The 16,413-nt window shown below is 42.0% G+C and overlaps 1 protein-coding gene across 1 annotated transcript in view; it reads left to right on the forward strand.

The window, feature by feature from the left end:
• The window catches only part of LOC138359760 (trichohyalin-like), a 37,696-nt gene that overhangs the window by 18,313 nt on the left and 2,970 nt on the right, over positions 1 to 16,413 (forward strand). The window contains exon 2 of the mRNA XM_069319423.1: positions 13,029 to 13,337. Coding sequence (XP_069175524.1) covers positions 13,029 to 13,337 — 309 coding nt within the window. The remainder of the gene's footprint in view (positions 1 to 13,028; positions 13,338 to 16,413) is intronic.

A 16,413-nucleotide genomic window follows, 5' to 3' on the forward strand; every position in this document is an offset into this window, starting at 1 on the left:
ATTTTTGTCTGTAGGGATAACGTTTCTATTAACAATATCTTTCAGGACCCTTTCCTCCATTTTATGAGCTGTGGAAAAGAAGTTCCTGTAAAATAGTCTAATAGGGGGTATAGGTGTTGTGTTAGTTGTCTCTTCAGAGGTTGCATGGCTTTTCACTTTCCTTCTTATGATGTCTTCGACGAAACCATTGGAGAGGCCGTTATTGACTAGGACCTGCCTTACCCTACAGAGTTCTTCGTCGACTTGCTTCCATTCTGAGCTGTGGCTGAGAGCACGGTCGACATATGCGTTAACAACACTCCTCTTGTACCTGTCAGGGCAGTCGCTGTTGGCATTTAGGCACATTCCTATGTTTGTTTCCTTAGTGTAGACTGCAGTGTGGAAACCTCCGCCCTTTTCCATGACTGTTACATCTAGAAAGGGCAGCTTCCCATCCTTTTCCATCTCGTAAGTGAAACGCAGCACGGAACTCTGCTCAAATGCCTCCTTCAGCTCCTGCAGATGTCTGACATCAGGTACCTGTGTAAAAATGTCGTCAACATACCTGCAGTATATGGCCGGTTTCAAGTTCATGTCGACTAAGACTTTTTGCTCGATGGTACCCATATAGAAGTTTGCAAACAGGACACCTAGGGGAGAACCCATGGCGACCCCATCTACTTGCTTATACATGTGCCCATCCGGGCTCAAGAAGGGTGCCTCTTTAGTACAAGCTTGGAGTAGTTTCCTCAGAATATTTTCTGGTATGTCAAGAGGAGTACAGGCTGGATCACGATACACTCTGTCGGCTATCATTCCGATTGTCTCGTCCACAGGTACGTTGGTAAACAGCGATTCTACGTCCAACGAGGCTCTTATCCCTGTGGCCCGTGTGCCCCGCAGTAAGTCAACAAATTCCTTTGGAGACTTCAGGCTGAAGGCGCAAGGAACATAAGGAGTCAGCAGGCCGTTGAGTCGCTTCGCCAGTCTGAACGTGGGTGTGGGTATCTGGCTAATGATGACGACATTTTTACACAGGTACCTGATGTCAGACATCTGCAGGAGCTGAAGGAGGCATTTGAGCAGAGTTCCGTGCTGCGTTTCACTTACGAGATGGAAAAGGATGGGAAGCTGCCCTTTCTAGATGTAACAGTCATGGAAAAGGGCGGAGGTTTCCACACTGCAGTCTACACTAAGGAAACAAACATAGGAATGTGCCTAAATGCCAACAGCGACTGCCCTGACAGGTACAAGAGGAGTGTTGTTAACGCATATGTCGACCGTGCTCTCAGCCACAGCTCAGAATGGAAGCAAGTCGACGAAGAACTCTGTAGGGTAAGGCAGGTCCTAGTCAATAACGGCTTCTCCAATGGTTTCGTCGAAGACATCATAAGAAGGAAAGTGAAAAGCCATGCAACCTCTGAAGAGACAACTAACACAACACCTATACCCCCTATTAGACTATTTTACAGGAACTTCTTTTCCACAGCTCATAAAATGGAGGAAAGGGTCCTGAAAGATATTGTTAATAGAAACGTTATCCCTACAGACAAAAATCAGAGGATACAACTGACGATTTACTATAAAACCAGAAAAACGGCCAGCCTACTCATGAGAAACTCTCCAGACACAAAACAGAACGCTTTAAAAGAGACTAACGTCGTCTATGCCTTCAAATGCCCACTTGGGGACTGTAAGCTCCAAAAAACCCAGTATATAGGCAAGACAACAACATCTCTTTCTAGGCGTTTAACGATGCATAAGCAACAGGGCTCCATTAAGGAACATATAATCTCTTCCCACAACCAAACCATCGCCAGAGAAATCCTAGTAAACAACACAGAAATCATCGATAGATACAGCGATAGCAGGCGGCTTGACGTTTGCGAGGCACTACACATCAAGAAGTCAACACCAGCAATCAACAGCCAATTATTGCACAACTATATTCTACCCACCTCAAGACTCCGCTCCAATATAGAAGCATCAAGAAATATGGACCAATAGGCTTTCTACAAACACTTCTATTCAATACCCATTGTTTGTGTTCTGTCTTGTGTTGATACTTTTAATACCCTATTAATATCCCCTCTTGTTCTGTCTTGTGTTAATGCCACATCACCCCTCCCACCTCACTCAAATGTAGATATAAAATCGGAGACACGTAAGTTCTATTCAGTTGTGTATTTGTGAACTAAAGTCTTTGAAAATGTAATAAGTTTTACGAAACGCGCCCGTGTCGCGTCAGACTAGAAATAAAAATGAATTTTGGAGAATTAATTTTTGATTTACCTCCAACAGTGAAGCGTAATGTACGAAAGATTGAGAAAATTCGTGTTAGAATTATTAATCTTACTTTTTCGGTCATATTTAATAATATATGTCTACAGGAAAGACTGCTACCAAAATATACTAATATATATATATATATATATATATATATATATATATATATATATATATATATATATATATATATATATATATATATATATATATATATATAATCGTAGTGTCACGGTGCCCAGTGTTATTGTGTTATTTACTGTGAGGTGATTGCAATATATTGACCTATGTTCTAGGGGTTATTGAGAGCATTGGGGTCATTTGCAACAGTAAGTGTGTAAGTGTGGGCAGTAGTCTAATATTTGGAAATTAGAGTACTTGCCGTGTGTGTTATTGCAAAGGGGTTGTTATTTGATGGTGATTGTTGCTAATGTTGAGCAATCACCGTAGGTGATTGCAGTCCAGTAAAGCCATTGTGGGGCAGTGTCCTAGAGGGTTCATGTCCTGTATGTTATTTTACTAGATTCTGCAGTATTGTCATTGCAACCGGATTGTAACGTAAATCACTGTGATTTGTTAGTGTGATTTGTCATTGTCGTGGGGGAACTCGGCTGTAGACGAGTACTTGGGTACACTTATATTCTCCTGGTTATCTGGTAGCGACATCGAAGTCCAGTATTCAGTGAGGTGATTGCGAGGCAATTAATATAACGTAACCAAGGGAACGCCCATTGCTTTAAGAGAGTTTGTTTTTTGACAATTTGAGTAACGTAGAATACGTTTGGGTTAATTTACATTCCTGTAAGCAGCTACGGTAGTCTCGAGGAGCCTAGCCATCAGCCAGATAAGAATTAGAGTATTGTCTGTCGTAATTAACGGTCAGTGGGCCGGGTAATTGACGTGTTTCAGGAAGTCAAAGTAATTAACCTCGATCCTTGTTTGATCGACTCACACGAAGGCTACATTGTTCCATTAACGTAACGTCGTTATCTGCCCGGAAGTACCGGCACTTGATTGACTCGTGGGAGGAGTAGCGTCTTTTTAGAATAACGCAAACGTGGTGCTAATTACTGTTATTAGCCACCTGAATTGGTCTGAGTATGGAAGGCTTAGACGGAATTCATACCTTAATGTAAATTGCTGAGCCAGTGTGAAAGGTTGCGTATTTTTAATTGATTAATTATTGATCTTGAGGATAGTAATTAATTACTCTAAAGGTAATTAAACGAGTGATTACCGTTCTCTTAGCACTTTGGACATTGTAAATCAGAGTTTACCATCGCTGAGTGATTAGTAACCGATTAACGTAAATTAACGTAACTAGTAAAGAGATTAATCAGCTGTCTGGAAGTACAGGGATTAATGGGATTTTCTCACTGAATGCTCGACGGGTAGAGTGTTGTGTAATTTCCGCGTTACTAGTGACAGCTGTAAGAGTTGTTAATTTAACGTAAATGTTACCTTGTTATTAATGTAAATGCTATTGTGTTATTAACGTAAATCAATTGTTATTGATTGTTGATCGTCCGTGGGACGGAGTGTTAACGTAAGGATTAATTTGAGGAAGGGTGCTGGAGTTGCCAGTGAACCCATTAGTTATTATTGTCATTGGAAGACTACTGATTTGATTGCATTGCAACCGCTGTAGCAGGTGTAGACTGCACTGAGGCGTAGAACAGTTAGGAGGTTACTGGAGACGTATTTCAGAACCTACTGTGTCATTTGTTGTAATTGTGATTATAGATCTGTTAGTTTTTGTTTCTTGTTGATTCCTCTGTGGTCACGCTTATGTTCGAGTTAGTTCATTATGCAGTCCGAGGGGCTGGTGTCTAGCTGTCATTGATAGTGTCACAGGAAGGATTTCGAGTAACGTCATTGACATTTCTTTTTGTTTTGTTGTAGTAGTTAGTACTTTATTGAATAAACTAAGTTGTTATGGTTAACACTGTCTTTTCGTTACACGCCCACACATTTTTATTGTTATGCAAATGTTCTTCACACTCGACTAATAAAGTTGAGACTAATTTTCTGAGCTTTGGATCAAATATACGGCACCACACAACAATAAATTATTGTTGTGAGAGCCCGTGACCTACTCGTTAGATTCGCTTCGGCGATTGGAGAAGGTCAGCGGCCTAGGAGAGGGGATTTCAATTTTCATTGGGGTCTCGGCGTTTGCTCGCGCCTAGTCAATTGTTCATACATGGTCCCAAAGTGAGGAATGAGCTGTTTACTACACTGGTGTGTTAGCTAAGCAAGTCCTTCCTCAGGCGACCTAGTTGAATATCACGACAGGAATAAAGGTTAAAGAATAAAGAAAGTTCTTAGAAATTTTCCGCGCTAAAATTCCTTATACCAATTTCAATTTATTCCACAAATTCTCATAAAAACTCCCACACCAACCTGTCATTTTTCTTGCAGTTGTGACAGCTACTTTATTGTGTTCTCTAAAGGTAAGGTCTTCCGACATGATTGCACCCAGATCCTTTACATTGACTTTTCGTTCTATGTTATGATTTGCCTGAGTTTTGTACGTGGTTTCCGTTTTTATATTTTCAATTTTTCCGTAGCGCATGAGCTGGAACTTATCCTCGTTAAACACCAAATTATTTTCTGTAGCCCATAGAAAGACCTGATCTACATCTGATTGGAGGTTTGCCGTGTCCTCTATGTTGCCAACTCTCATGAAAATCCTAGTAACATCTGCAAAGGATGATACAGTGCTATAGGTTGTGTTCTTGTCTATGTCCAATATGAGGATGAGAAAGTACTGGAGCAAGCACAGTACCCTGGGGGACTGACCTTTCACGGTTGATGGGCTGGATTTTATTTTGTTGACTATTACACATTGGGTTCTGTTAGTCAGGAAATTGTAGATCCATCTGCCTATTTTCCCGGTAATTCCTTTTGAACGCATTTTATGTGCAATAACACCATGGTCACATTTATCAAAAGCTTTTGCGAAATCTGTGTAAATTATATCAGCGTTTTGTTTGACTTCCATAGCATCTAATGCCATATCATAGTGGTCCAGCAACTGCGACAGGCAAGAGCGCCCTGTTCTGAAACCATGTTGTCCGGGGTTATGGAGATGCTGTGATTCCATGTATTTTGTGATCTTACTTCTTAGCACTCTCTCAAAATTTTTTATGATGTGCGATGTTAATGCTATCGGTCTGTAATTTTTTGCCTCTGCCTTATTTCCTCCTTTATGGAGTGGTGCTATCTCTGCTGTTTTAGTATCTCAGGGATAACGCCAGTATCTAGGCTTTGTCTCCACAGAATGAGAAGGGCCTGCGATAGTGTTTTTTTTACAGTTCTTGATGAATATGGAGTTCCAAGAATCCGGGCCTGGTGCCGAGTGCATAGACATACTGTTTATGGCTTCTTCAAAATCTAGTGGGGATACCTTACCTTGAGGTTACCTTGAGGTGCTTCCGGGGCTTAGTGTCCCCGCGGCCCGGTCGTCGACCAGGCGTCCTGGTTGGTGGACTGATCAACCAGGACGTTAGACGTGGACTCATACGCAGCCTGACGTATGAGTCACAGCCTGGTTAATCAGGGATAGGGCGACGTCTGATATATGATTTGATGTTGGTATCATATCCATGAAAAATTCATTTGGGTTATCAATCTTTAGTGCGTTTAATGGCTCGCTGAAAACAGAGTCGTATTGCTTCCTCAGTAACTCGCTCATTTCCTTGTTGTCATCGGTGAAAGTTCCATCTCCCTTTCGCAGGGGCCCGATACTAGATGTGGTTTTTTATCTTGATTTCGCATAGGAGAAAAAATATTTCGGATTTCTCTCTATTTCACTGATGGCCTTTTGCTCTCTTTGCTTCTCCTGGGTTTTGAATGATTCTTGTAGCTTGGTGCTACTGAGCTTATTTTTTCCAGGCAATGGTTCAGGTTTGCATTTTCTAGCTGTTCTTCCCAGTTTATTTCTGTGAAATCCTGGTTTATTTGCTCCCAGTTTATCTGTTTATTATTGAAGTTGAATTTGCTGAAATCTCTTCCACCGGGAATCTGGACTGGTTTTGAAGGTCCATTCCCCATGGTTGTCAGAACTTCAATTAAGGGGGCGTCTGGTTATAAAAATGCAAAAATGAAAACTCATTCGATTTCAATCAAACTTTTTTGACAAGTTCTATATAAAAAGTGTTTCATCTGGTCCAAGTTTCAGCATCGTAGCATAAACAGGAAGGGAGAAAAATTATTTTGAAGTAGTTGTGAAAATTATGCCAAAATGATCAAAATCGATTATCAATCAAAAGTGTCAACTGAAATCATAGCTATGACTCTTTGCTATCACAATAGCATATATTAAACAAATATTATAATTAGTTTAATTGAAAAAAAAAGTTTAAGACAATTTTTTTTTTTTTTTTTTTTTTTTTCGGGCGATTTGCATCAAACTTACACACCTGACTGTACGTAAGCCTATCTGTAAGGATGCCAATTTTGGAGAAAATTGGTTGATGTCAACCTCAGCCACAGATTTTAGAACCTTAGACTTTATTCATTTCTGTTTTTTTTTCAATTGACACAAACGTTTACAAAACTGATTAATTTTTTATTCAATTTACATGAAACTTACACAGTATATGTGGAGGGCATGTCTCTACATTGGAGAGTTTTCATTTTTCTCTAAGTTCATTTATTGATTTTATAATAGCAATAAACATGCCATATTTGCAAAAATAATTTTGGGAACTTTGAACATTTGTATTAGGAAAACTAAAGATGTTTTGGAAATTCTATATCTCAAGGTCCTTTATTATATGCTAATGTGTCAGAAAAGTGTCACAGAATAATTATATCTGAAACGTGTGTTCTGAAGTGTGGACTTGATAATGTGTAAAAAAACGTTGAAAAAAAACAAAAAAATCTCCCTTTCTATTTACGCTGCAGTACTGAAACTTGGGACAATTTCAGCACTTTTCATATACAACTAGTCAAATAATATTGGTTGACATTTAACAACTTTGACCTTAACATGCAGAAGCCCCCTTAAGTTGTGATCTGAGTAACAGGTATATGTAATCATTATGTTCCCGATCAATTCATCATTATTAGTGAAAATGAGGTCCAGCGTTTTCTCCTTCCTAGTTGGTTCTACTATTTGCTGGTTTAAGGCAAACCTATCGCACATCCGTAGCAGGTCATTTGCATGTGCCTGTTCATTTAGTAAACCTGGTATTCTTTCTGATATTACTGTATTAGCCAGGTGCTTCCATTTCAGGTGCCGTAGGTTGAAGTCCCCAAGCAGGATGATGTTCGGAGCTGGATTTGTGAGGTTTTCCAAGCAGTGTTCAATTTTCATTAGTTGGTCTTTAAACTGCTGAGGGTTTGCCTCCGGTGACTTATATACAAGGACAAAAACTACATTTAGGATCTCTATTTTGACTATCAGCACTTCCACCATATCATTTGAGGTGCTTAGCAGCTCAGTACAGATGAGTGTGTCTTTGATGTAGAGGCTGACCCCACCCTGAAGCCGGTGTTTCCTATCACATCTGAAAAGATTGTACTCTGAGATCCATATTTCACCATCATGGTAGTCCTTTGTGTGAGTTTCCGTTAGGGCTGCAAACACTGCATTTGCCTCATGAAGGAGACCATCTATAAAGTGAACTTTGTTGGATTTGCGTGTTTGTATTACCTGGATGTTGGCAAATATAAATGATGCTATCGTGTTAGTGGAAGTGCTGGATGCTTTACTTGGTGTTAATATCTGAGGCTCTGGTAAGGTGGCCACTGTGTTTGCGTCCTCTCTAGCATTTGACCGAGTTGGTGGTAGAGTCTGGTTATTTTTAGCCATTCTTCTCCTCTTCCTCTTGCTAAAAAATTATCCCGGTCGATGGAGTAGTGGCTGTTTTCATAGTGGTAGTCTGTCGGTTTTATTCGCCTGGTACCTCTTATATGAAAAGCTGGACATTCAGCATTGAAGCACTCTTTCCTGTCCAAAGAGTTCTTGCAAATTTCTTGGTGAAAGAATTCACAGCTTTTGGTCCATTTACCTGTATTGAGGAGGTTTCTGCACTTTCTAGGGTGATCGTATGTACATGTTCCATTTGTTCTTCCCGATTCCCCATGTTTACAGGAAGCCCATTTGTAATACCAACAGATTTTGGGGCCTTGTTTTGTTTGTTTCCCTTTGCCAGGGACCGCACTCTGCTGCGGCGTCCCCGACACTGTGCTCTGCTCCGGGGCCTGTGACACTGTGCTCTGCCCCGGGGCCTGTGACATCGCGCTCTGCTCAGGGGTCCCCGACTCCGCGCTCCGCTCAGGGGTCTCCGACTCCGCGCCCCGTTCAGGCGTCCTCGACTCCGCGCCCTGCTCAAGCGACCCCGACTCCGCGCCCTGCTCAGGCATCCCCGACTCCGCACCCTGCTCAGGCATCCCCGACTCCGAGCTCTGTGCCACATCTGGTTGTACCTTGGTATCATGTAAAGTTTGTTTGAAGACATTAGAAATTGCTATGCAGGCATTAATTAGTAATTCTCTGTTTTCGGCGGGAGTTTTATCCAGGATTTCCATCATCTTCAAAAAAGTTACATCATCCTTTTTGCAGAGCTAGTACACAGAGTGGTCACTGGGACCATTTCTCCTTGATTTGTTAGTCATGTTGGCACATTTTTTGTGTATGGCTGCTGAACAGAGTTGGCATTGAAAGCTCTGTTGGTAATCTACCTTCATGTTGCATTCTATGCACGTTTTCATCAAAGCCATTTTTTTGAGCACTTCTGTTCAGTGGTGATGGTCTTACCATGTCTTACAAGGTGGGGTGTTGCCGGTGGGGGGGTTGACCGTGGGTGCTGGCCGTGGGAGCTGGCCGTGGGTGTTGACCGTGGATGTTTACCAACTTGAGACAGGCCTGGAGGAGGCTGTATGGACGGCCAGTGTTGCTACCACGTGTCACACTCTAAATGTGTTTTGTTCACTTGTTAGATTACATTACTTGCATTTTCCCACTAGTTACCTTACAGCGGAGGCGTCTAGTTTCTGTGTCTGGGCACTAGTTACCTGAGTACGTTACACTATTTGAAAGAATAGACACACAGTGGGTACTGGGGTGGGCCTTCCTCGAAATGGCCCTTGTTTACATACACACGACGGACTTATTTTGTGTATAATTTGTTCACTTGATATTAAAATATGTTATCTTAATTTTTGTTATAATAGACACAGGTTTTGCATAGAGAGCTTAGCACTATGGGCACTGATTACCTGATGTTTCACAAGCGAAAGATGTGATTTTTTGACGACTTGGCAACTATCGCCTAAGGCCTCCTGGCACCACGAGGGCAGGCATCGACTACACACGAATTTCACTTATTTTTCCTTGAACACAAACGGTCGGATGGTAATCACTATGATATACTGGTTAATATGTTGAGACACACTTTAAAAGTTACCTGACTGTGTTTAGTTCCTGTATCACTGAAATATCCCTAGATATATATTGTTTTCCGCAGAGCACGCATAGCGTGGCCCTTCCCCTCTCACACCCAGAACAGAACCCTACAAGGTATGCCTACATTCTTGGACTACCTTATTCACTTTTGGAACAATTAAATGTTTCATTTGTTTTAGAAACTCAGTTTCATTTATTTAGTAGGATTTTCTTGCCCTTATTCTCTTACATTGAGTACCGGGTACAAGATTTCCTGCGATTTTGATTAACTAATCATTTACCATTCTACAATTAACATTAATTGTTAAATATTAAATTCCACAGGATAGTTACCAGTTGCCACGTTATCCTGTTACTGACACTTACCATATCACAAGTATTCGTTGTACATTTATTTGCTATTTTTCACCATGTTTCGTCTCCCAGCGTTTCATAACGATCCAGCAGGTGAAATAGGAACCTTAAGTCGTGCCATGAGGACCGAATTACAAACTCTTGCACACGAGCATCAACTAGATGTTCCCCATGGAGCCAACAAAGATGAATTGCATAACTTAATAATGGATCACCTCTTAGATGAAGGGACGATTGACTCTGAAACTCACGAAACTTATTCTATTGCAGATAATCATGATCTGGCAACTATAAAACTAAAGCTCGAACTTGCAAAACTTGAGCGGGAGCAACAAAAAGAAGCCCTCGAACAACAAAAAGAAGCTCTACAACTAAGGGAAAGAGAAACTGCAATGAGGAAAGAAGAACAGAACGTGAGATGGCCCTATTCAGAGAGCGTGAGCGAGTACAGCTTGAAGCAAAACATCGTCACCTGGAGATACAACGCGAGCATGACAAACAGCAAGCGGATATGGCTATAGAATGTCGTCAACGAGAACTCACGTTGGAAACTACACGCCTCACTCAACGCCAACAAGCTACCGCTAGTCTTCCAGTAAGTTTCAATGTCTCCCATGCAAGTAAGTTAATGCCACCATTCGTTGAGACAGAGATTGATGTCTTTTTCACCACTTTTCAGACCCTAGCTAATAAACTTAGCTGGCTTGCAGATCAATGGTCTACCCTTCTCAGAGTGCATCTCACAGGTAGAGCTGCAGTTACTCTATCAAGTAACACCACCTTTCTAGAATTTGCCAATACCAAGAAAAGATATTTCATGAAATGGCTGGAAGCAACACATGTCTCTACATTTTCAGAGCTCGTCAACCTCATGCTAGTTGAGGAATTCTTGAGACGTGTTCCCCCTTCCGTCCGTTTATATTTAGCAGATAAAGAAGAAACCGACTACATCAAATGTGCGAAATCAGCTGACACCTACAGCCTCATCCACCGGCTTACGCCATCACCACCTCCCAGTAAGAAGTCTTGGTATAGTTATGATAAAGTAGGTATAGATCAAGCAAGCTCTCAATTGTATTGTAAGTATTGCAAACTTTATGGACATACCATAGATAGATGCGGGAAAGCTCAATACAAAGGCAATGAAACAACTAAACCCAAACCGACTCCTCCTAAGTCCGGTAAGCCTGTTATGAATGTTGGTGTTCCTGTTAATGATCTTTCTCTCTTCAGCAAACACCGGTATCCTGGAACTGTCTCTACCAACGGTACAGATTCGGAGGGACGTTTCAAATTGAAGATCTTGAGGGACACAGCGGCTCTTCAGTCCATAATATTGAAATCAGCTGTGCCTAACATCACCTACACCGGGGAAACCGTCCTTATCACTAACCTCACTGCTACCACTCCGTATCCACTCGCCAGAGTCCACCTGGATTGTCCTTTCGTGACCGGTGAAGTCCAAGTCGCCATCAGGGAAAAGCCTTTTCCCATGTCTGGAGTGTAACTTCTCCTGGGCAACGACTTGGCAGAAGATTTGCAATCGTCCAACCTCCCTCCCACCAGTGGTTCCCACCAGCCTAACGCCCGATATTCTACACTTGGCCCACGGAGCTCTTTCTCACTATGGTTCACTATGCTTTAACGATTCATCGCGGCAGGGGATCGTATTCCAGGGACCTGCCCGAAACGCTTCGCGTACTAGTGGCTGTACAAGAATGTAACAACTCTTGTATATATCTCCAAAAAAAAAAAAAAAAAAAAAAAAAATACTCATCCTGACAGTATCCCTGGGTTCTTCCTAGAGAATCAGTTGCTCTACCACAGGTACAGACCCAGTAAGCTGAAGGAGGACAACGATTGGGCAAATGTCGAACAACTAGTGGTTCCCACCAGCCTAACGCCCGATATTCTACACTTGGCCCATGGAGCTCTTTCTCACTATGGTTCACTATGCTTTCTCAAAACCTACCACGGAATCTGACAAGACTACTACTGGCCAGGTATGGTTAAGGACGTCAAAAAGTACGTTTAACAGTGTCATACATGTCAGATAAACCTAACATCTCTATTCCCCAGGCCCCATTGACTCCTATCCCGGTGCCTGCGGAACCTTTCCACAGACTCATCATAGACTGTGTTGGTCCTTTACCCCGGACCAGTTCTGGCAACGCATATATACAAACTATCTTGTGTCCTACCACCAGATTCCCCATAGCAGTTCCAGTAAAGAACATTATGGCTGCTACTGTGTTGAAACAACTAATGAAGATCTTCACCCAGTATGGATTTCCAAGAGAGGTGCAAAGTGACTGTGGCACCAACTTCACCAGTGGTCTCTTCAAGAAGACACTGGAGGAGTTCAACATCACACAGGTACTGTCCAGCCCCTATCATCCTGCTTCACAGCGTTCGCTTGAACGTAGTCATCAGACTATTAAAGCAATCCTAAAGAAATTTTGCAATGAAACCTTGAAGGACTGGGATAAACAACTTGACCTCATTATGTCCATTTTCAAAAGTCTCCCAAATGAGTCACTAGGAGTATCTCCTTATGAGATGCTCTACGAACGTAAGTGCCGTACTCCTCTCAAAGCTTTCAAAGACTCTCTACGTTATGCCACCTTCAGTGACCCTCAGAATGTGCCCCAGTTTCTTCAAAACTTAAAACACATTCTAGAAAGAGTACGTAAATTTGCTAATGACAATCTAATGAAAGCTCAGGAGAGGATGAAGACTCATTTTGACCAACGCAGCAAACTAAGGAAATTTAAACCAGGAGACTTCGTGTTGGCATATTTTCCTATCCCAAGTTCTCCATTGCAAAACAAGTTTTCAGGACCTTACCGCTTCAAGGAGTGCAGGAACAATCACAACTACGTTCTTGAAATTCCAGATAGGCGGCGGAAGGCCCAGTTGTGCCACGTCAACCTCCTGAAGCAGTATCAAGGTACTCCCCCTACTGTGTTGGTATCATTATCCACCTTTAAAGGTCCATATTTCCACAGTGAGACCTACCCTGCTTCTCCTCCCGAAAGCACTAACACTGAGTCAGTGCCTTCTAACTCGGAAATCCTAAATGATCTTCATACCTATTTGCAGGACAGAAATAGTGCTTCTCTCATCAGAATCCTCAAGGAACATCAGAAGTTGTTCAGCGATGATCCACAGGAATGTAATGTGGTTCAGCACGACATCCAGCTACTCCCTGACACCCGGCCGATTCGTCAACCTTTCTACAGAATCAGCCCGAGTAAAAAGGAATGGGCCTCACCCTGCATCTTGGTGCCGAAACCGCAAGGTAAAGTGAGGTTGTGTACTGATTACCAGAAATTGAATCTTGTGACTATCAAGGATGCTTATCCATTACCTAGAATAGATGACATCCTTGACGCCATTGGTAATGCTCGGTATCTATCAAAGTTAGACTTACTCAAGGGATACTACCAAGTATGTTTGACTGAGCGAGCTAAGGAAATATCTGCCTTTACCACTCCCATTGGCCTTTACAGATACGTACGCCTTCCATTTGGACTATGTAATGCCCCGGCCACCTTCCAGCGAGCTGTCAACCGCGTCATCCAGGGCTTAAATAACACCTACGCCTACTTGGATGACATCGTTGTGACAACCAACACCTGGAGCGAACATCTGCTCCAGCTGCAACGATTGTTAGCCAAGCTCCTGACAGCCGGCCTCACCATCAACTTGGGCAAGTCCACCTTTGCCAAAGGTAAAGTGCGTTATCTTGGTCATGAGATAGGGAGTGGCAGCATAGCTCCGTTAAACATACATACCCAAGCTATTCAGCATTACCCACAGCCTACCACCAGGAAGCAGCTCCTGCGCTTCCTCGGTCTTGCCTCCTACTACCGTAGGTTTGTGAAGAATTTTAGTACGGTGGCGACACCTTTGATCACTTTAACCAGCCCCAAGAAACGGTATAATTGGACCATTTAGCAGACCATTGCTTTTGAACAACTTAAATTCCTGCTCTGTTCTAATCCTATTCTCGCCTCGCCAGATATCACGAAGCCTTTCATCCTCCAAGTCGACGCCAGTGGTACCGGCATCGGGGGCGTCCTGATGCAACAACGAGGCGAGGATGTTTTACTTGTTAGCTACCACAGCTACAAGTTAAAAACACACCAGAAGAATTACAGCACGATTGAAAAGGAGCTACTATCCATCGTCCTGAACTTGCAGCACTTTGAATCATACCTGCAAGGTGCTCGGTCTACCACTATCTACTTGGACCACAATCCCCTACGCTTCCTGCAGCAAGCCCAATTCAACAATCAACAGCTTCTACGATGGGCTTTATATCTGCAGAATTTCAACCTGGAGATCTTCTACATCAAAGGTTCTGACAACATCATAGCAGACGCCCTCTCCACAGTTTATGAAGTAGAGACAACTCCACCTACTACTCTACCACCTGAAGACGTAACTTCACCCGTAAGTGCAGGCTTCGGGGGAGAGTTGTGATGATAATCTCTTTCAAGAGAGATTGAGCCTGCTCTTCTGTACATGAAGTTACGTATTTTACACAAGATTAAGATGCTACCCTTCAAGATACGTCTACCAGTAGCACAAAACGTTTTGACAAGGAAGCAAAATGTACTCAAGACCCCCGTACTCCACTCCCTCCAAGCCGGCTCGTCAGCCAACTACCCTTCCCAGCCTGCCTGCTACTGATTGGTGACTCGCCGACTGCACAGCTGCACAGTGCACTTCAGCGCCCTCTACCTGAGTCGATGTCTGGGCTTGGTCCAGCCATTGAAGTCAGAATATCCTTGTGCTCTCAAGCAGTGAACAACTAACTGATATATGCTGTGTATCAGCTGGATGTCTCACAGCTAGCGCTAATATTCTCAGCACCTAATTATTTTTAACCTTTAAACATTCTATTATTGTAGAGTAAACTTCATCCCTATTATTCATTTATGATATATTGTTTTTGACTTGTTCTTTTGCACTGTACATTGCCAAGGGATTGTATTTTTTTATATTTTATTTTCTCTATTAATTAAAGTTTCATTGGTCATGCTTTGTGTTTTGCATGTCTTCCCTTACTTTACCACAGACAGACAGAAAACAAGCAAGCAGTCTATCTTTTTTTTTTGTAAGTGTGACTAGGCTTTGACACCTGCCATTTAAGGACTGCCGAACATCTACACTCCAACACTTTCCCGTCACAATATATATATATATATATATATATATATATATATATATATATATATATATGTCGTACCTAGTAGCCAGAACGCACTTCTCAACCTACTATGCAAGGCCCGATTTGCCTAATAAGCCAAGTTTTCACGAATTAATTGTTTTTCGACTACCTAACCTACCTAACCTAACCTAACTTTTTCAGCTACCTAACCTAACCTATAAAGATAGGTTAGGTAGGGTTGGTTAGGTTCGGTCATATATCTACGTTAATTTTAACTCCAATAAAAAAAAATTGACCTCATACATAATGAAATGGGTAGCTTTATCATTTCATAAAAAAAAAATTAGAAAAAATATATTAATTCAGGAAAACTTGGCTTATTAGGCAAATCGGGCCTTGAATAGTAGGCCAAAAAGTGAGTTCTGGCTACTAGGTACGACATATATATATATATATATATATATATATATATATATATATATATATATATATATATATATATATATATATATATATATATATATATATTGTTGGGGTATACACTCTCGGATGAGCAACAGTTATATTCAAGGTCACTCACCGTAGCCCTGCGGGTCTTCACTCTATACTCGCGGCGCCACTGTACGCCAGGAGAGTATCCCAGTCAATCCCAACCGGCCTCTGGTTGAGAAGAAGTGGGAACACAACTCGTTCTCTTAACTGTTATGTGCCCGCCCCAACAATAGGGCTCTACTATTAACCACAAGGTCGCCAACTGGTGTTTTCGGTGTCCAGTAACACATCAGTGGATCTGTTGAGTTGTGGTAACCGTGGCAAGGACACTCTCAATAGATCAGGATATCAGGCAGGTATGTACTTCTATCACTCTTTGCTTTCAGGTGTTATATAGCCACAAGATATATGGAGGGGATGATATAAACACAGATGTATTTTGTATTTTACTTAAAATTCATTCAAACATCACAAGGTCATATCAATAAACAATCAGCTGATCCAGGCGGGAGTCGTTCGTTCCCACGTATAATATGCACTCGCTAAGGTGGCAACACTCCCCCTCTCGTCAATGTCATAATCAGCTGGGCGACTTCCCCCGCGTGAATGTTTATTGCTTGTTTCTCTGGCGTCACGCGCGCTGTTTCTTTAAGTTCTCAAAGATCACTAGAAGCTCGAACACTCGATATTTGCGACAATAGCACGT

Source organism: Procambarus clarkii, chromosome 8, assembly GCF_040958095.1.
Source record: "Procambarus clarkii isolate CNS0578487 chromosome 8, FALCON_Pclarkii_2.0, whole genome shotgun sequence".
Lineage (NCBI taxonomy): Eukaryota > Metazoa > Arthropoda > Malacostraca > Decapoda > Cambaridae > Procambarus > Procambarus clarkii.